The sequence below is a fragment of the Engystomops pustulosus genome, chromosome 1 (assembly GCF_040894005.1).
Source record: "Engystomops pustulosus chromosome 1, aEngPut4.maternal, whole genome shotgun sequence".
Lineage (NCBI taxonomy): Eukaryota > Metazoa > Chordata > Amphibia > Anura > Leptodactylidae > Engystomops > Engystomops pustulosus.
In genome coordinates, this window is record NC_092411.1 from 135,296,001 (window position 1) to 135,318,036 (window position 22,036).

Here is a 22,036-nt window from a genome sequence, read left to right on the forward strand (position 1 = left end):
CATAAAATACAATACAAAATACATAGAGAACACAACTACACACAAACCTCTTTTCCTGACGGACGGAGTAATGTGTATGTATATACAATATATTCTAACACTACAGAAGCTCCTGGATATACCCTGAAGCAGGAGTCACATCCAGTACCTTACCATATACATGTACATATAGAGACTCATGCACAATAGCATCTATATATCTACTCCTCCAATACACATGAAGAACACAGATCCACGTGTGAATGGGATACGGCTACAGGTTATACATGTAGTTACACTAATATATACACACTCACTGTAAACACTTAGCTATGTATATATGGTAAAACACATAACACCTGGGATATCTATAGGGGCACGTATAAAGTCTACTATATTATAATAAGTACTATGTTATAATTACTCTTATTAAGTTATATACATACACAGAAAGCACACACAATATATGACCTGGTTCCTTAGGTAAGTGCTGTTCATCCAAGTGGGGGGCCAGGAAGCAAGAGGGACTAATTTCTGGTTTTTCCACCTTAAATATCCCTATGTGTAGTCCCTGCCCACTGCCTATAACTCCACCCTAAGACCCTCTTATGGTGTGTGCAGGGAATCTCACACCTGGTTCATGGTGGCTTCTTACTGTTCAAAGCCTTTTGATATGTTAATGAGCAATGGCTTCAGTACACACTGAAATCTCACCACAGAATATCAGTGATTGTGGTCAGTATATACTGTATCCATTTACGCTATATGTAATATGTATAATAATAGAGCAGAGGGTCCAGTTATGAATAATGTTCCCCTGTAACACATGTCAAGTTTCGTTTAGAAAGCTCGCTATAGACATCTAGCTCAAGGAACCAACATCTTTTTGGGAAAGCTTGGGGTAATGTTCCCAAGCTGGTCTCACGCCACTGTTCTCTTCTGGGGATATAACATCGAACATTGTGCTGGAGAAAACCTGTGACTGCTCTCCCCCTGACCTACCCCATAGTGGTTGCAGCACCAAGGCCTACTGATCTTTTTGTTTACTTGCTGAAACTTGTTGTACCATCACCTTTATTTTGAATATGTTAGCATTTTATATACATATAAAGTTTATATACTGTATATATTTCCAACATGTATCTAGTGTTTTGTTTAGTGTGCGATTAAGGTGATTAAATATGCAAATGTAACCTTGGCTGCTCTTGTACCCAATAGATAGATGGATAGATCCATACATCCATGTTCTCAATCTAATGTTATACGCTACTTGGGCTAATTTCTGACCTGATATATCCCTTTACAGACTGAGTTTATCTAGCGAGGATTTGGTGGCAGTCCTGCTGTCTGACAGGGCTCTGTGAAAGGGAATCAGCCAGTCAGGGTTTTGAGCGATTGTTGTGCAATGTTGCAAGGGCCACTCTCTTTCATTTCCTGTGCCCTTCTTGAGCCATTGTGTCCAGGAGGTGTCTGTTGGTATTAATTGGTATTAAAAAAAATCTACCATAAAAATCATGTAAACCATGGACACCAACTCATAGCTCCAGGAACCATGACTGTGGTAATCTTTTTATATTTGTAATTCATGGCTTCCTTCTAATATAAACTTTTGATATAATGCTAAAAAGCCTGAGGGCTCTAGTGGCTGTTTGCAGAGCCCCTCAAAGATGTCTATAGATTGTTGTTAAGATGAGCAGAGTAGGGGAGTGCAAGACATGTTCTGCTCATCTACTCAGCCTGTAAATGTACAGCACTGGAAACACCCATCAGAGCCCCTCACACTCATGAGCATAATTGTAAAAGTTTATTTTATAAGGAATAGTAAATAGCCAGGGATAGTAAATATATGAAGATTACGACAAGGCCTGGATCTATGAGTAAGTGCTCCCGTTTCTCTATTGTGTAACCTTGACCAGATCTGTGCCTTGCCACAATTCTGTGTCTGAGCTCTTTGGGCAGTTCCTTAGACCTCAAGATTCTCATGTGCTCTGACATGCACTGTGAGGTATCAGGTCTTATATAGACAGGTGTGTGCTTTTCCTAATCATGTCCAATCAGTTTAAACACAGCTGGACTCCAATGAAGCTGTAGCACCATCTCAAGGAGGATTAGTAGGAAATGGACAGCATGTGAGTTAAATATGAGTGTCACAGCAAAAGGTCTGAATACATGGCCATGTGATATTTCAGTTTTTATTGTTAAATAAATTAGCAAAAATATCTACACAGGGGTACATGGGTTACAGAGAGAAATGTTTTTGCTCCTACTCATTGGCTTCAATAAATCAAAGAGTGAACAATTTATAGGGAACCTGTCAGCAGAAATTGACCTAATAAACCACTACCAGTATGTTGCCAAGAAGCTTAACACCTTCCAGATCATGTTTCTTTCATGACCCAGTGTGGTGGCATCATCCAGAAAATCATCTCTGAAGTCAAAAGTAAACCGAAAAATACACAAAAAGGAGGGTAGTATGAACCCCCTCCCTAAACCACCAGGTCAATGTGATATATAGGGGGTACAAAAATGGTGGGTGACCAATCTTAAACTTAACTTTTAATGAAATTATCATAAAAAGACAAATGTGAGAAATACAAATAATAATTAAAAAACAGACTCCTGTTGGAGTGCTAAGAACACCAACCAGCTGCGAAAATATACTTATGTGCTCCTGGTGTTGCCACAAATGTGCAATAATTTGGTTATGGTGTCCTTATTACTCATCTCTCTATATTATTGTAAGTCCTGTACTCATAGTTAACTGCACATTAAGTCCTCCACAAAGCCTAATCTTAGACCGACTAAGGGACACTTATCTATGCCCTTTTTTGTCCACTTATATTATACTGGGGCACTTTGATATTTATCATTTACCCCAGGTTACCTCTAAACCCACCCTAGGGTGTCTTTTTTCACCTTTTTGATGGATTTCTTTTAGGGTTCTTGACCAGGTGTGACCCTAACAATATCTCTATACCTGCCTACTTATTGTTTATGCCTACTATCTCTACTGTCTAGGGCCCACTATCCCTTCAATATAGAGGTTCTTCTTTTAATACTGTACATGTGTATTTGAGACTACTTTCTCGAACCCCCATCCCTTCACCTTACCTAGGGTCAGTGGACCTATATTAGGATGAGGTTTCCAGACGGGGTGACAGCTGGTTACGGCTGTGGCTCCGTGTTGAGTTATTAGGGTTTAACAGGGAATTCCCGCCCCCCTCCTCTCTTAGGGTTATATACACACCGTGTCTTTCCTTCCTTTTCACATCATCTTCTCTGCTCTTGTACAAGTGATTGGTCCACACTAAAGGTGTATACCCTTTCATCTACAATTGATGAATGCCTACTACAGCAGCGCATACAGTAGATGTCCTTACACCTAATGACTTACAGGTATGTGTCCTTCTTTATTTGAGCATTGATACGCATACAAGGGTATAGGAAGTTATTGCACATTTGTGCCAACTCCAGGAGCTGGAGTTGGCACAACTGCTGGTTGGTGTTCTTAGCATTCCAACAGGGGTGTGTTTTTTATTATTATTTGTATTTCTCATATTTGTCTTTTTATGATAATTTCATTAAAAGTTAAGTTTTAGATTGGTCACCCACCATTTTGTAATCCCTGAAAGGTAAACTTGGTGTATAAAGTCAAGGAGGAAGGGATTTTAACACTGAAGTCATAACACTGAGGTCCGGCATCCATAGACATCACTATCTAGATCTACTGACTTCTGATGCATGATGTCAATCACAGAGGAGGAGGCGTTCAGAGCTCCTCGCCTTGACTTTAGTGTTAAACTCTCTGCCTCCTTGACTTCATACAATCAATTTGCACCTCACTTCAAAGTTTCTGATTTTTAGGTTGATGTCCTCACACAGTACCAGGAAAGAAACAAAAACTAGAAGGTGTTACTCTGTTTTACAATATACAGTACTGGTAGTGCTTTATTAGGCCAGTTGCTGATGACAGGTTCCCCTTAATGGGGTCTGATAACTTTCCGTACCACTGTAGGATAACATACTATTCCTACACAAAGGCCCTTCTACCACCTGTGTCCTTCACTGGTAGAAACTATGATCATTTTAAGTAGGAAGCACTTGTACTTTGGAGGTGATTACTTATCCAGTTCTAATCCCAATTTTTGTAATTATTCCTGTGCTATAATCTTGTTTGGTAATCCAGCTCTGGTAAAGGCTTAAGACCGGATTAGGTGCAATGTAACATGTGTCTTTTTTTCTGAAAGGAAAAGCCAAATTCTCTTCAATGGTGTAAAATGTAATAGCTAGCTGCAGTATGTCACACGTCAAGAATAACAGCAGGATATATGCTCAAGAGCTCTTTACCCGGGACACATATGATTTCCTGGCTCTAATTTTAGCTATTCTTGGTGTCTGGGGATTGTGTAGTAACCTTTTAATATTAATCCTTTACTTCAAATTTAGAACTTTGAGGACTCCTACAAACCTTCTGCTGGTACACATCAATTTCAGTGACCTTTTGTTGTCAGTTTTTGGATTTAGTTTTCACTTTGCCTCATGTGTAAGCAGACAGTGGATTTGGAATGAGGCAGGATGTGTTTTTGTCGGATTCTGCAAAAACGTCTTTGGTAAGTAGATCAAGAATATTTGGCTATGTACTACATGCATCATAGTAAAAAGCATGGATTCAGGATAGGTGTGCACAATTTGTTTTTTGTTTAATTTATTATACTAAGGCAAGTTATTTATTATCTGCAGCCCTATGTAAAGCCATGGATAACACAAAATATTACTACAGTGGCCCAAAAAAAATGTGAAAACTGCTTGCAGATGTATTTATAAAGTGCCTGCGCCAGTTTTGTGTCACAGCTGCACTGAGTCCAACAAGACAAAAATGTGCACCTAAAGGGGCATGTAACTGCTTACTCGGAGTTTGCGTCAAATTTATTACTGACGTGCGCCACAATTCTGCAGCATGAACAAAATGCACCAAAAAATGGTGCACAATTCTAGAGCAATGCAGGGGGCACCAGAATAATGAAGAACGTGCACCAGTTTTGTTTAATCTACCGCACCCTGCACACTCCACAGGCACACTGCACATAGTACAGACTGCATATATGATATATTGATCATGGTAATTTTTTCCAGATGGACAGGTTGACTATATCCTTTCTGTTTGACCACATCTGAACTATTACCATATTTTTCGGACTATAAGGCGCACAAAAAATCCTTTGATATTCTCAGAAATCAAAGGTGCACCTTATAGTCCAGTGCGCCTCATATATCAACCATACTTACAGACAACAGCTGCCTTGAACTGTGCACAGGTCTGCCACCTGCTGGTCATTCACCCTTATAATCAGGTGCGCCTTATATATGAACCAAGACATTTTAGCAAGCATTTATTGATGGTGCGCCTTTATACTCCGGTGCGCCATATAGTCCGAAAAATACTGTACATTATTGTTCGTTTCCACTAAAATCAAAAGCCACATTTACAATTCCTGAGTCTCCTGTTCAGATATATAGCAACATCTCCTGGTTATTCTCTATTTGGTGTGAGCTAAAGCTGGTGTTCCTTCAACGAGGACAAATGTTCAAGTCACTGCCTTTACTTTGCATTCCAATAAATAAAAGGTGGCTTTTTGGTGCTCCCTATGGCCACTTACACCTGAGGCACATGTTGCACCCTCTAGTAATGCTTCTGCCCTAGTGAAATGGGTTTTCTAGGAACTACTGCATTCACACAAGGCATTGTATGGCCTCTGTACAGCATTTTAATGCAAAATTTCAACTGAGATTTGAACAAACCCGAATAATGTTTTAAACTTGTGTAATTGGTGTGCAGAAAATTATTGTTGTATTTCTGACTATTTACTTTACAAAATGTAGCAGAAAAGAAATACAAGTATTTTATTATTATTTTAGAATTGAGCTATAGACTGGCGCACAGTATAGATAACATAGCTACAAGGTACATGGAAAGAAAATTGGGTTTCTATTATGTTGTATCAAATAGCACATATGCTATGCATGTACCATAGCATAACATATTCAAAAAGGATGAGCCTCATTTATCATTACTACATGATGTCTTCTGATTTCATTGTGTCAATATATGGGACACAATTGTGAAGTAGAACGAAATTTATTGGATATTTCACACTTTTGAAAAAAATAATAAATATAAACTGAAAAGTGGGGCGTGCAATATTATTCATCCCCCTTAAGTTAATACTTTGTAGCGCCACCTTCTGTTGCGATTACAGACGCAAGTCGCTTGGGGTATGTCTCTATCAGTGCTGCACATGGAGAGACTGAAATTCTGACCATTCTTCCTTGGAAAACAGATCAAGCTCAGGGTACATTCAAACGAGGTATGCCCGCCGTGTGGGCTGCATGTACGTCCCTGCAGACGGCCATGTGAATGAGCCCTCAGTGATGTTGGATGAAGAGTGGTTGTGAACAGCAGTTTTCAACTCTCGATTCTCGATTGGATTCAGTTCTAGACTGTGACTTGGCCATTCTACGTTTATTTGTGAACCATTCCATTGTAGATTTTGTTTTATGTGTGGGATCATTATCTTGTTGGAAGATAAATCTATGTACAAGTCTCAGGTCTTTTGCAGACGCCAACAGGTTTTCTTCCAGAATGGTCCTGTATTTGGCTCCATCCATCTTCCCATCAATTTTAGCCACCCTCCCTGTCCCTGCTGAAGAAAAGCAGGTCCAAACCATGATGCTACCACCACCGTGTGTGACAATGGGGATGGTGTGTTCAGGGTGATGAACTGTGTTGCTTTAACATCAAACATATCGTTTGGCATTTTGGCCACAAAGTTTGATATTGGTTTCATCTGACCAGAGCACCTCTTCCACATGTTTGGCTGCTAGGTAGATTTAAACAAGACCTTTTATGGATATCTTAAATGGTTTTCTTCTTGCTACTGTTCCATAAAGGGCAGATTTGTGCAGTGTAAGATGGATTGTTGTCCTGTGGACAGACTCTCCCACCTCAGCTGTAGATCTCGGCAGTGAAATCTTTTTGTATCCAAATCCCGCGTTAAACTTCTCCACAACAGTATCATGGACCTGCCTGGTGTGTTCCTTGGTCTTCATGCTGCAGAACCCTGAGACTATCACAGAGCAGGTGGATTTATATGGAGACTTGTTACACACAGATGGATTATAGTTATCATCAGTCATTTAGGACAAGATTGGGTCATTCAGAGATCCTCACTGAACTTCTGGAGTGAGTTTGCTTCACTGAAAGTAAAGGAGCCGAATAATATTGCCACTTTTAAGTTTATTATTTTTTTACAAAACTTTAAAATATCCAACAAATACTCTAGTACACTCCAAAGTCACACTTACCGCTCTTGTTCTACAAATATGACATCTATCAGTGGATGTGTGTTCCCCCAGACCTATTTGCATTTGTCCATTTATTCATATCACGAAATAGACGTGACAGACACATTGAAACACTGAACAGGTAAGCAGGTGGACAGCCATGTATTCTTCTGTACCAGTAAGAACTTGTTAGTCCACGACTGACATATAATTTGTGTATGCATATCATATCACTAATAGTATCACTTGCTTTACAGGTAACGTGTCAATTGGTACTGTTGCAGTCATTGCCTATGAACGCTACATTCGAGTAGAGCATAACAAAGTCATTGAATTCTCATGGTCACGTAAAGCTATATCTTTCATCTGGATATATTCACTTGCCTGGAGTTTAGCACCAATACTTGGTTTGAACAGATACACTCTGGAACTCCATGGCCTAGATTGCTCTTTAGACTACACACTGGAAGATTCCAGCCAGGTTTTTTCCATTCTTCTCGTCTTCCTTGCTTCTCTAGTTGCCCCAGTAAGCATTATGACATATTGCTATGGCTACATATTGTATTGTATCAGAATGGTGAGTATGAACAAATTTCCAGACAGTACATTAAAACAATCTACCAAGCCTATTGTTTTTTAAATAATTTTTTTTATAACCTATCTGTATTGTATCGCTCTTACGGAGGTGGCCCCAGTACCACTCAAAGTTTCTTTTCTGCCAAACTCATAACTCCCAAGGAAGGGAGTTCAGTGGGAAAGGGAAAAATCTTTTATGTGGAGATCTTTACAATAGATGAATACCAAAAAACTGGTGTTGATATACAAATGTAGTGGTAATAGTGGAAAACATATGTAGTAGAAATGAAGTAGCAGTAAATGAAAAGCAGCTGAATGAGAAAATTGTTGCCCTGTGACATATCACTAGTGGTATTAAAGAGTAACAATAGAAACCACCAGAACAGATCTCCTGTTACATGTATCATATAGTTACATATTCTAAGTAATTATTATGCGTTACTTTCTACTTTCAGCTGCGAAGACTACAAGATTACCAAAGCGGTTGTGCTCAGAAATTACAGGACTATGAAATTAAAGTGGCTAAAATGTTTGCCTTGATGATCCTGACATTTCTTATTTTTTCGATTCCTTCCTATATCATGCCTCTGCTGGTAATATGTGGTAACAAGGATTTCAGGACTCCCACAGTAGCCACTGTATTTTCTATCTTGGCAAAACTAAATACAGCCATAAACCCGCTCATCTACATTTTAACAAGCAAGAAGGTACTATCTTCATGTAATACTTTATTTTAGAAAGCAGATCAAAAATGTCTTTATTTATGCAAAAGTAGATTAGTAGTTTACCTGCCCAGATTGGACACCTGAAGCTTTGCATGTACTAAGCAAACTATATTGGCGAAGTGCTTATTGCAGAAAAGTGGGACGCAGCTAAGCAGTAAACACCTTTTATTAAAATAAACATGTTGACTTAGGCATAAAGAAAAACTAGCATTACATTCATCCTGATCAGGATGAAGAGGGATTGTAGGGGAATATGTGTAGTTTGTTATTGTTAAATGTACTAGTAGTTTTCCTTTAAAGCGAAATGTCATTTTTAGCTGTTGAGAGGTGCGTTAACGCATACTATGTGGCTTTTAAAAATGCCTTTTCAGCATTCTGAATACCACCACATGATAAAACTTTATTTCATATTACCTAGCTCCCTGACAGAAACATGCGGTGAATCCTTGGGGGGGGGGGGGGGGGGCTGTGCTTGTGTGTCAGTCTCCACCTCATACTCATCCAACTCCCTCTGCCTTTCTCCTCTTCCTACCATGTGCATTAAGCAGGCAGGAGAGGGAGGGGGATGGTGTAAAGGAGAGGAAGAATGCATAGAGGAGACTGACACAGGCACACCAGCTGCCCCCTCTAGCCCAACCCCTGAGAAAAAAATAAAAAAACATAGCGGTGGTAACTTCAAGACTGCACAGGTAAATGAACACTAGTAAATCCAGTTTTTGTCATGGTGGTAAAGATCAGTAACCTCTTTTTCATTTCCTAGTTCAGACAAGGCCTTCTAAAGTTCTTCTGCTTCTGGTACTGGAGAATGCGAACAACAGGGAGAAAGAAGTTTGTTGGAGCCTCAGTGAAAATGTGTAATACATGTAGCAGACCGAGAAGAAGAGTCATGTTCAGCTCATCCTCGGTCAGTTCTATAGTAGCGACTGGAGAAACGGATACTGTAGAGTCAATTGGAAAGACTCAAAACAGTTATGGAACTAAAGTGAAAATAATCTATGTACGTCCACTAGAGCAACCAGATGTTCTGAACTGAAACTGACAACTGATGCTGACATCAGTGGCATACATCAAATAAATACATTGAATAAAGTCAAGTACCTGGTGGCCAGTGAATAAAGAGGTCTGGCACTGTACAGATTAGTGGATCACCAGGAAAAGGCTTGTGGTCACAGATACTCACAAGGACAATCAGGTAGAGGAGTTTAGGCACCAACACCCACAAAGACTGTTGGCCACTATAACTCAGAGATAAGCAGGTAGAGGCGCGTGGCTACTCATACTCCTACAGATGGTTAGTGATGGGTTTACTAAGTTACTTGCAACTTTTTTTTTACACAAATACATAGCTCTTGTCATGTTGTACAACATTGCCTATTACTTTCATTCTATTCTATAGTACTTCAGAGTAACAGTAATTTAAAGCGAGAGACCATGTGATGCTACCCTCTGAAGTTAGCATGAAAGCCTTTCATCCATGCAGTTATGTGGATGCAGAAGTTAGAGGACAAGAATTCATGGGGCATAGTCTTGTTCCCCATCAGTCCCTCCATCCCAGTCTGTGATCCTGCACAACCTTGTGACAACTCTTTGTCTCTATCTGCACAATGAGGGACATTTACTTATCTATCCCTTGTGTGATCCCCGCTGTGCGTTGTCCGACGATCATGGACTGCAGCGTGATTCACTAAGATCGTGTGCCCGATATCCTGCATGTGTTGCTTCCCCACTCAGGTCCGCCGGAGTTCACCATCTTCTTCCCGGTGTATGTAAGTGCATGGCTTGAGACACAAATTCAAATGTTAAATCCCATGCTCAGCCCGCCCCCCGATTTGTGTCGCATGTAAATGAGCCCCAATGTATCTTCATACTCTGTACCTTCGATCATTTCATGATTGAGCAGGGGAGAAAGTCCTGCTTTTTGTTTATCGCAAAGCAGGGTGGAAAGGTTTGAAAACAGAAGTGTGTAAATGGGGCTGCTTCTGCCCAAACGTGATGTCATTTCAGGTCCTGTTCAATAGTTACATGAAGTATAGCAGATAGCTATAGCTAGAGTCAGCTGTATGCTGTGTGCAACCACACAGTACAGAGCTGAAGCTCCCTCTAGTGGACAACAGTTGGAAATCCTAAAAATGATATGATTTCCTGAAGTGTGAAAAGTAATCAAAAACGCAAAAAAAAAAAATCTGAAAATTAATACCGTAATGAGAAAATTAATAAACATTAAAGAAAACAGTTTTCCATTTTTTTAACACATTTATTTTACCAAAATGCTGGATGACATGTGTACTGTATGACTTTTGTAAGCATTCTATTTAGAACATCTGTTATTGATATGGCTGCTTTTTATTGTTAAAGTAGTTAGGTAATGCTTGTTACTGCACTTCAGCCCCATTTAGAATAATGGTAGTAATATTTGAAAGGGATAACGTAACTGAAGAAGTCATACTCTCCTTACTGATACCTGTTCCCTGCTGAAATCTGTACTTTTCCCAGCAATGATGTGCCCACTGGTCCCAAGCACTGCAGTAGTCATATAGTCTAAACAGCATTAGGGTACATTCACAACATTCACACATTCTCACCACTCCCCTCTCCATAGAGCAGCACAGGGCAGCCGCCATAACACAGCGAAATATAGGAAAGTCTCACAATTTAACATGCATGGTCACGCTGTGGTGAAACAATGTATGCCTAACCAACATGATGAAAATGTACTTGCATCAAGGTGAAGCTTTGAAGTTTCTCTGCTATTAATTGTAGCTGGTTAATTATGCATTATATAACTAAGCATAATCATCTTCAGGATTTTTCTTGTTTGTTTCCTTTTATTTGGTGTTCAAGCTTATGCACTGCACATGGTTCCACTGATTTCCCATTAATGGTGGTTTTATATTTGGAGACAATAATGTGTATTATGCGTTTTTATGCAATACATAATATTTTTTTTTTAATTTAATCAGTGATACCTATCCACACTCTTTAGTATTGGGGAGAGATTAGGTCACTTGTGCAGACTGGGTTCTGCATATACCGTTTCCAGATTTTAGTGTGCAATCCATTGGGCAACTTATTATTCGGTATATGGATTATTGTGCTTTTGGACCCCTTGAACTACACTTCAACATCGCCCACCATCACTCAAATTACTCTCTATAAGATCAAATGCAACAAGATAGAAATAATGGTCAGATGAACATTCTCTTTTATAAATGTAGATGTCCATGTGCTCTTATGTGCTTTTACCATCAAAATCAATGATAAACCACGGACACTTAGGGATCCAGGCACTGTGACCTTGGTAATCTTCTTATATTTGTTGTCTATGGCCTCCCCCCTTCTAAAGTCAACTTTTGAAATGATGCTTAGGAGCCAGCAGGGCTCTGGCGGCATTACCAGAGTACCTCCATGCTCTGGCTTCATAGGCTGTTAAACAGTCTCCCCCTCCCTTGTCGACAGCAATGAATTTTCCTCCCTTCCAGTGTGTACTAAATGCTCCTGCAGAGTGTAAGGGTCTGTGAAGCTGCAGCATGTAGAGGCTCTGGTAATGTCCCCCTGAAGTTAATTTTCGTAGGAAGGAGGAAATAACAAATATAAGAAGATTACCCCAGTCACAGTGCCAGGATTTTCGAGGACGTGTCCCTGGTTTATCATGCTTGATTTTTATGGTAGATTTCCATTAACATCTATACAACTCAGCAGAATCACATTACAGTTTAAAAATATAAAAATGTGAAAAGTGTAAAATTCTGTACAAATTAAATAATAAAACTATCAAAAATTGTATATAAATATAAGGCATATAAAACATCAGTGCATTGCAGACATGATAACAATAGAGAACATTTACACCTTGGCACCCTGTCTTTAATAACAGATGGGAATAATTTCATTGCCGGGAGGGAAGTCATTACGTTTTAGCTGGCAGCTCCTGCATTGTAGCTGATGTAAGGTCACTAGCAGATGAGAAGTCAATGGGCTGGAAAGTTCTGCTGTTCACATGACTAAAGTTCATATAGCTTTGTGAGAAGTCTGGTTCAGCCTGCAGCGGTAAAAATCCGGAGCTTGGCAGAGGGCTGGCATCAAGCTTTGCCTGATGTAAAAAACAGACAACGTTATAAAGTATACTAAAAATGGATATTCTAAGCTCATAACACAGCTGAATAAATGCTTAAAAGTTTATTATAGAAATGACTAAGAATTACCTTTAACACTTATCTACAATTTGCTGGATTTATACATAAAGTTTTTGTTCCAATCTGACACATGTTTAAGGCTATATTCACACTGCCGTTGCCCGCCCGTACCGTACCGTAGCGGGCAACGGCAGTGTACGGGGAGAGGAGGAGGAGGTGAGCGCAGCTCACCCCCGCCCCTCTCCATAGCAACCTATGGCGCACGGCCCCGTATTACGGGAAAAGATAGGACAGGTCCTATCTTTTTCCCGGGTACGGAACGGTACGGTGCCGCACGTGTGCTGCACCGTACCGCTCCCGTAGGGTGCCGTGCGCCCATAGGAGTGTATGGGGGACGTATATCGGCCGTATATACGTCGGCCGTATATACGTCCCCCATACGTTCGTGTGAATATAGCCTAAGCCTAACTGTAATATATTTTCCTCTGACAACAATTCCAACGCTACTTATATCATTCCCTGCATCTTCCTAGCCTTAGATACAGCCTAGTATATCTATAAGCCCTTCTTATAAAATCATATTCAGCTTTTTGGGTGGGACTTCATGGTTGTGACATCAGCTAAGTTCACTGAGGGCATTCATATGAATCAGGAAAGCATGTTTTTAAATGACCGACTTGAAGCATATGATGAGTCACATGCTTGTGACATCACTCAAAGTCATGTTTTTTTGCACTCTTCTACTACTGCCCCTCCCAACAAGCCTGTTTTCCTCCCATACATTTCCCATGGTTACCAGAAAGCAAGGAAAATGGAGATTAGCCTGGAGGACAATGTTAAGCCTCTGTTAACAGCTAAACACATGTAGACTGCTAATTAGAGTAAATTAGTGAATTGCTTTTTTTTTCTCTCAGTACAGAGTTCTTAAAATACAGGAGGTAGGATGATATATATGCATGGAAGCCTCATCCTGCATTAGAAATGTAGATATATATATATATATATATATATATATATATATATATATATATATATATATATATATATATATATATATAATTGTACCTCTAGGGGTACCCCTTAGAGAGAAACGCCAGAGTAAAGACACTGTTTGAAATAAAAATGGAAAATCTTTATTGCTAACAATACATATAATGAAAATGAATAATGTTTACATAATTTTTGTTAAAAAAATGCAATACATCGGTAGTGGTATGCAGACTTAGGGGGTCATACCCGGACAAAAATACGGATAGACATAGATCAAGGCAAGGGAAGGAAATAACGTACAGTTTTAACAGGTACATGTATAGACATATAACCACTGTATACTAATAACTTTCTTGTGTCATGTAGTTAAATGCAAATAAGCCCACCCTAAAAATAGAAATCTTACCCAGATAGTAAGGTGGTGTGGTGGTGCTCCAATGTCCAGGATGACTCCATTCCCGATGTGTGTTTTGGCTCACAAGGAGGCTCGTTAGGGTGGGCTTTTTTGCATTTAGCTACATGACGCAAGAAAGTTATTAGCATACAGCGATATGTGTCTATACATGTACGTGTTGATGCTGAAAGCTCCACCAGGACCGTATGTTAGTTCCTTACCTTGCCATGATCTATGTCTCTCCATATTCTTGTCCAGATATGACCCCTTAGTCTGTGGACCACTACCAATGTATTGCATTTTTTAACAAAAATTGTGTAAACAATATGCGTTTTCATTATATGTACTATTAGCAATAAAGATTTTCCATTTTTAATTTCAAACAGTGTCTTTAGTCTGGCATTACTCTTGGATATATATTGATTTTTATTTTGCCACTTGACCAAGTGTAGATAATGTTAAGGGTTGACATGATGTCATAAAGCTGTTAGGGCGACCCCATATTCCTGTTCTTGTTAATAAGAAATGTAGATAACGATAGCCCTATAATACTGTTTGATATAAAGACCCCTAGAGTGCACTGATGGGTGAATATTGTATGTGGTGTGAATAGATTGAATATACATATTGTTTAACTAGGTGATGAAAGAACATAGGAAACAGGTTAACAATAAATGCTGAAGAGACGTGTATTGTGTTACCAAAAACCTGGGTAAGCACTTACCAAAGATAAGCTCTTGGTTTCACGAAGGCAAGCAGTCTGCAACTCAGATTTAAGAGCAGTAATGTGCTTTTTGTGGAACACTATCTCCCGTTCCAGAGCAGCTGCCTTGGTGCGTGCGATCTGATAGATGTCCAAGAAGCCCTTTATCATGCTCTGTAATGAAGATAGCATTGCTCAGCTTTTACATTATAATACTATTTGTTTCCATGCAAGAGGCATTTTAATAGATACATTTTAGGATTTTTTTAATGGTAAAAAAAAAAGTAGTCAACATTTTCAATAAAGTTATTACACATAAATTCTGTGTCTTTGTAATAGTTAATGAATAAAGTTCCAGGTGACCACAGTCACTATACAACAAGCACATGACAATTACCTGGCAAACAATGAAGTCTGATCCGCCTGTATAGTCTTCAGTTTCAAACATTTTAGGTGACAAATTTGGGAGCTGGAAAGTTACATCCTGTCTTGATGTCACTACTCGTGACAAAGAAGTCTGATCTCTCATCTGCATGGTTAGTAATAGAAAATAAAAACTGAGGATAAAAACGACTTGCCCCGAGTTCACAAATCTTGGTATAAATACCACATGCCAGATATCACTACCATATCAATCAAATTGAAACGCAGAAAAAAGGCAAATTTTAATAGAAAGATTAGCGGCTTTCTAAAGATACATCAGATGGGGAATATTTATCATATGGTGAGGCGTGCACAGGCGTATGATATCAGCTCTGGCCTCCTGATGCATCCAGTGTCCGGCTGCACTGGTGCACAAGAATCGTGCTATTGCCTGCGTCTATTCAAAACTGGAAGGGCGCTGGCTATAGCAGGCCCGGTGCAGGAATGCCCCGAGCCAGCCCACTGCACTGCTGGAGACGCCCTTCTTTTTTGGAGAGGTTCTTAAGGAGTTAGCAAGTTCTGCTATTAAATCTGGAACTAGACTTTACAGTTCTTACCTTCTGTACTGTTGCTGCAACTGATTTCATATAGTTTGTCAGGACCTCCTTTTCCCTGTAATAGTAAAGTTATTATAAATCATATTATCAAAAGTAATTGAGAACAAGACCATCAAGTACACAATGTGGAGAGTGAGGCGTCTGTAAATTAGTATGCTTAAAGTGTACATTCCCCATGTATATCCTCCATGTCATATATCTGGTGTATAGCATCATAGCACACCTCATGCTCACCTGGCTGCTGTGCGGAGGGCATTCTCTGCACTGGAGATGCTCTCTTCAAGTCGACGCTTGTCCTGCTCCAACTGCATTAGCAGTTTGTTTTGTTGACGGAAAGATTGATCTTTTCTTCTCAGTTCCATTTTTGTCTCAGAGAGACTCTACAAGCAGTAGAGGGAACAGTGAAGTGTTGTTAGAGTACACTTCCAGATTTTTGCCATGAACTACTGAACTAGATATATGGCACAAAAAAGGTTTACCCATGCGGTTACTTAAAGCTGCCTGGGTCTTCCCTTAATCTTTGTCTCCAAGTTAAAGAGAATCTGTCTCCACATTTTCAAAAACATCTATTGACAGGTTCCATAGAACTCTATTATCTTACCTTCTTTTAGGTAAAAATTGTTTCCCCTCATACTTTATCAACTTTATAATTTTACCTGGTAACCAGGGATATCTTTAGCGAGTCATATTTCTGATCACATGAAATCACAGCAGCCTTCAGGGACCAACCTCCATGCAGGCATGCTGTGATTTCATGTTTTAAGGTATATTCATGGGGTACAGTTTGCTAATGTTAGGAGGCTAAAGGGTCTGAAAAATGTGGTGACAGGTTCCCTTTAAATACCTGGCTACAGCAGAGACCCGCATTCGCAGGTGACAGTAAGATCAATAAGAACCCATGCAGTTTCAGAACAGAACGAGCATGGGGTTACTGAGATAAGTTCAAACACTACTGGGTCCGCACTTATCCGCATTGAAGCCAATGATAGACAATCACCTCTCACCAGATCCACACTGTAACAACAGCTTGATTTCTTTCCATGTTTTAAGCCACATACAAACTGTACAACAAGGCATTTCTAACACAGTTGCACATCTACTTCTACAGTACACTAACTTCTAACCAATCATTTCACAAGGTTTCTAGCATGTGTGATGGAAGAACCATATATTATTACTTAAAATGTAAATGGTAGGCACCACTGTCGATCTGTGGGCAGAAGAGCCACCACATCAGTGGTTTAGTGTCCCAAATTGCCATGACAATGATCTCAGCCATATGTGACAAACCTGCAACAGTTTCACCATTAAAGTCACAAAGGATTTGCAGCAGAAAGGAAGAAAATCTGAGCTAGACATAAACATAGAATTAAAGACATATTCTACACAACACAAAAAGCACAAACCTTCACTGCTTCTGATAAAGTTTGATCTTTCTCTGCTTCCTCCTGGGAGTGTAGTTCTATTTTGTAGTTAAGCTCCAGTAACTGCTGAGACTGTTCATTCAAGAGAATCTGGGCTTCCTGTTCACGTAACAATGCGCTATTCAGCTCATCGAAGACTGTACTGAATTTATCGTAGGGAACAAGATTCTGATAAAAAGTAAAAAATTGCATTCAACACCATCTTAGTAATGATCAAATCTATATATAAGCAGTGCTTTGTACCTCCTAAGCCCAATGTAACAGTGCCCCTGTCTGCGTGTCTCTCTAGCAACATTCCAGCAAGAGATCAGGAAGGCAGGGCAGTGCAGTGAACTGCATATACTGGACGTCATTACGATTATTGGACTCACCCAAGGTCAGTTGCATTTAAGTTTAAAAACGGATTCTTTTTTAAGATTGTAGCCATGGAAAGGAACCATTTAAGGATAAGGGCAATGCTTTTTAGTCATCATTTTTAATGAAGTATTTATTTTGGGTGGGTTATTTTGCATGACAGGTTCTCTTTAAAGGACATCTACCAGCAGATCTACTGATTGTACACTGTCCTGATCACACTGCACGTTATCGGCTCCTGCTGCAAGACGTTGTTTTCTTTAGCTCTGGAAAGGCCGTATGAATGGAAAAAGAACTTTGTAAAAATATGCTAATGAGCCTGAGGTGCTATGGCCAACATCACTGTTGCACCTCTTGGCTCCACCATGCTGTAATATATTCACCCCCTAATCAATATTCACCCCTTCATCCCGCCCGCTTATCACAACTAGACAGCGACGTCACTGGCTGTCTGCAATAAGCGAGTGGGATGGAGGGATGATGTGCGATAAGGGGGCGGAACGGAGGGGTGAATAAAGATTAGGGGTGCGTGAATCTAATACAACATGGTGGATCCAAGAGGCACTCTGTTGATGTTGGCAGAAACGCCTCAGACTCATTGTAAAAGTATGTGAAAGTTGTTTTTTCATGCATACCGCTGTTCCCCAGCCAAAAACAACGTAGGAGCAGGAGCAGGTAACGTGCAGTGTGATCAGGACAGTGTACAATCAGTAGATCTGGTGGTAGATTTCCTTTTAGAATGCAGTGGGGGATTTTTATACATTCTCATAAATTTGTTGCATAACATGACTCTCCAAGAAAGACCAAAAACAAGAGAGCTTTATAAACATAAAATATCTATTTTATTCAAAAATAACACATATAATACATATGAACCACTTTCAAGAGGGATTCCTGAAAGTCGAAAGTTTGAGGGAACAGACAAAGTCCCAGATGGATATGGGACAGACACAGAGAACCCATGGCCCCCCTATCCTATTTATGCCTCAAAAAATGTGCCAAAAAGACGCATCAATAATGTATTAAGTCCGAAAATGGGACAAATATTGGGAGACAGTGGACCCATATGCTATAAGGCAATACAGTGCAGTCACCGGAGGTACCATCCGGTACTAGTGAAAAAGTCAAAAAAGCAGGCCACACTTACCCAGAGGCATTGTATAAAGGGCACCGAGGCAGTCAGATGGAGGGCCAACAGGAACACCCCGACACGCGTTTCGCACTGATGCTTCGTCAGGAGGTGACCTCTTTCGACTTTCAGGAATCCCTCTTGAAAGTGGTTCATATGTATTATATGTGTTATTTTTGAATAAAATAGATATTTTATGTTTATAAAGCTCTCTTGTTTTTGGTCTTTGTTGGTTTATACTTTGGAGGGCGGTTTAGATTGCACATGGGGCCTTTTTTGGTTTTTCATGACTCTCCAAGAACCTGCTAAAATATTTTACTTCTGAAACCTGCAGAATTATAAACTCAGCTCTGGACTACAATGCAGGCTATAGCTCAAGATAAATTATTAATGCATGCATTCAACCATCTCCTTAGATCATTTATAAGAAAAAATAAAAAGTAAATGAAATTGTGGTCATAAATTGTCTTAAATAATTGGAGAATTGTCTTGAATAATTGTGATGGATTATGGATCTGTGATAGGAAAAAAGTTCGAGACTGTGCATTACCTGGGGTCTGATAATTCTGGGCTGCACCAATGGGGTCGTCCCTGATCAGACAATTGTAATATAATCTTTCCAAAAAATCCGTTTTCCTATCTTAAAGGTATTTTTACTTAAAAAAACATAATAAAAATAAAATGCAAACAAGAAAAAAAAAGAATGAACAAAAATTAAATTCACGTACAGATTGCTGGAATTGTTGGTCTTGTGTGTTAGGTTTCTCTGTGCCACCAGAATCTCTGCTGATTTCACTGATCTTCTGCTTTATGACAGACAGCTCCTGGCGTAATGATCGCCTTTCTACCTCAGTTGTATGTAACCGCTGGGTAAACGCAAGGATTTGCTTTTTTAACACTTTCAGACATTTCTATTAACAGAGGAGAAGAAAGAAAATACTAGAAAAGATAATAAATATAAGCCTGAAATGGAGGTTGTCCAGGACTAGAAGAATATTAAAGCTTCCTCAGAATAACATAACTTATGTCTACATGTACTGCAGTATGGAAGAATGTTGAGCTGTTATACTTGGAAGTAAGCAGACATGCGTTTTAAATCCTCTTCATCCATTTAAGTTGACAAAGATGTACTTACCGTAATATGGATTGGATCATACAAAAGTAATTTACTGCTATATCCAAAAGAGGTCAGGGTACTATAGGTTAGTAAGGAGTTGTCTGCTTATAGCTAATTTTTTATATTGTTTGTGTAATGAAAAGTTATACAATTTTCCAATATACTGTCTGTATCAATTCCTCACGGTTTTCTAGATCTCTGCTTGCTGTCTTTCTATAGAACGTTTCTATGTTTACTCCAGTGGATAGAAATCTGTCCATGGTGATGTGATGGACATGCAGGTGCATGAACTGTTATTATCACATGGAGTAATAGGAGCTGTGTGATACTAATGGCTTGTGCATGTGCCTCTCCATCATATAAACATTGAAAGATTTCTATTCAGTAAACATGGAAACTTTCTATAGAAGGACAGCATGCAGAGATCTAGAAAACCATGAGGATTTGATACAAACAGTATATTGGAAACTTGTACTTGTAACTTTCCATTACACAAACAATATCAAATAGTTGCTGAAAGTGGACAACCCCTTTAAGGTAGATCATTTTTTTCTTTTCTGCTTGATTTTGCAGGTTTAGTATTGCCATTGGGAAAGGTTTTGAATCACTAAGAAAATGAAAATCATGATATGAACATTGATCTAAATGGTCATTTAAATCCTTACATTGATCATATGACAAGAAGCAATAAACTTGCACAGCACAAAACTTAATTTCATGGAACGTACAAGTCGGGCACCTCCATTCTCCAGCCAGGAATAGTTTTCAATACAAAAGGTATATTCACACTTTACTTTTAGAGTTGAGTAAAGAGATTAACAAACACATCAGACTACACAAAGTAAAAGTAATGAATGGTCAACATTTATAGTAATATAATAACTTCTTACCACAATTGGAGTTGTATGTGTAAGGTCTGTATGGGATGTCTGGAAGCTGATTCTGTGAACAAGGCTGTCAGGTTCCCTAGAAATAGGGTATCTAGCTTCGGACGCCACATTTAGCTTGGACATCATCTTAGAAAAACAGTTTCTGGTCATGTCAAGAAAATGTTTCTGTGATCTAGAATCTGGGTCTACAGCAGAGAAATAAGAAGATATAAGTTTATCCAGGAGCTAATATGACAGAACATGACAATAGCAGCGGTATAACATAAAAAATAATTGCTGAGAGGGCACCTGATATCTGTCTAGGTCATTCTATAATATGAATTACCTTTCTGGTTTAATACTTCCAGTAAATCTGACATGGAGCTGATGATAGCAGTCAGAAGATCACTGCTGGTAATCCACTTCCAGGCTTCTTCACAGCGCATTGTCTCATTCAGTGGTCCTAGAATGAATGAGTGGAATAGGTTACCAGAAATGCACACACATCATAACTGGAAATGTCTCTAAAACATGTGCTGTAACTTAATGCAGTGAGCTGCCATTTAAAAAAGGAAATCAAAAGACCAGAACAATTGACAAATTTCAATTAAAAGTTATTGGGGAGATTTATCAGAAGTGTCTGAGGTAAGGGTGCGTTCACACGTTGCAGTTAAAACTGCATCGCAATCAGCTTTGAGGTGGTTTTATGTGTATGTACAATGAAAAAGTTAAATCAATTATGCTTGATTTTGATGGTAGATGTCCTTCAAAGTGTAACCATCATTTCACTTATTTTTCTTATATTTGCATGGGGTAATACAAAAAGAATAAAATAATTTACTGCCTTTTTCCAAAGAGGTCAGGAGTCTATATGTTAGTATTGGGCTTTCAGCTTTAAAGGGGTATTCCCATTTGGCAAATTAATGTTCTTTTTGTATGATGAAAAATTATACAAATTTAAAATATACTTTATCAATTCCTCACCTTTTTATAGATCTCTGCTTGCTGTCAATCTATAGAAAGCTTCGATGTTTACTTCCAGTGTACAGGAATCTGACCATGGTCACACAGGTGCATAGCTTTTTATATCATATAGAGTAATCAGAGCTGAGTGTTATCACCTGTGTGACCATGGTCAGATTTCTGTCCACTGGAAGTAAACATCGAAGCTTTCTATAGATTGACAGCAGAGATCTAGAAAACCGTTAGGAATTGATACAGAATGGATATTGTAAAATTGCATAACTTTTGTTAATTGATTTATTTGCTGAAATGGGAATACCCCTTTTAGGTAGATAATTTTCCTTTTCTGCTTGATTTTG

General features: G+C 39.1%; 2 protein-coding genes across 2 annotated transcripts in view; one reads left to right on the forward strand and one right to left on the reverse strand.

The window, feature by feature from the left end:
- Window positions 1-3,364: 3,364 nt before the first annotated feature.
- Window positions 3,365-10,917, forward strand: OPN3 (opsin 3). The gene is made up of 5 exons (XM_072139312.1): window positions 3,365-3,375; window positions 4,426-4,589; window positions 7,578-7,897; window positions 8,352-8,603; window positions 9,382-10,917. Exons 1-5 carry the CDS (start codon window positions 3,365-3,367, stop codon window positions 9,652-9,654), a joined length of 1,020 nt encoding a protein of 339 aa, XP_071995413.1. The 3' UTR covers window positions 9,655-10,917.
- A 455-nt stretch (window positions 10,918-11,372) lies between these two features.
- Window positions 11,373-22,036, reverse strand: part of CCDC171 (coiled-coil domain containing 171) — a 41,579-nt gene continuing 30,915 nt past the window's right edge. Inside the window, exons 18-26 of the mRNA XM_072139403.1 lie at window positions 21,061-21,177; window positions 20,736-20,920; window positions 19,457-19,639; window positions 17,228-17,413; window positions 16,056-16,201; window positions 15,822-15,876; window positions 15,239-15,370; window positions 14,863-15,015; window positions 11,373-12,711 (exon numbers count right to left, since the gene is read on the reverse strand). Of these exons, the coding sequence (XP_071995504.1) occupies window positions 12,529-12,711; window positions 14,863-15,015; window positions 15,239-15,370; window positions 15,822-15,876; window positions 16,056-16,201; window positions 17,228-17,413; window positions 19,457-19,639; window positions 20,736-20,920; window positions 21,061-21,177 (1,340 nt within the window). The 3' untranslated portion in view covers window positions 11,373-12,528. The remainder of the gene's footprint in view (window positions 12,712-14,862; window positions 15,016-15,238; window positions 15,371-15,821; window positions 15,877-16,055; window positions 16,202-17,227; window positions 17,414-19,456; window positions 19,640-20,735; window positions 20,921-21,060; window positions 21,178-22,036) is intronic.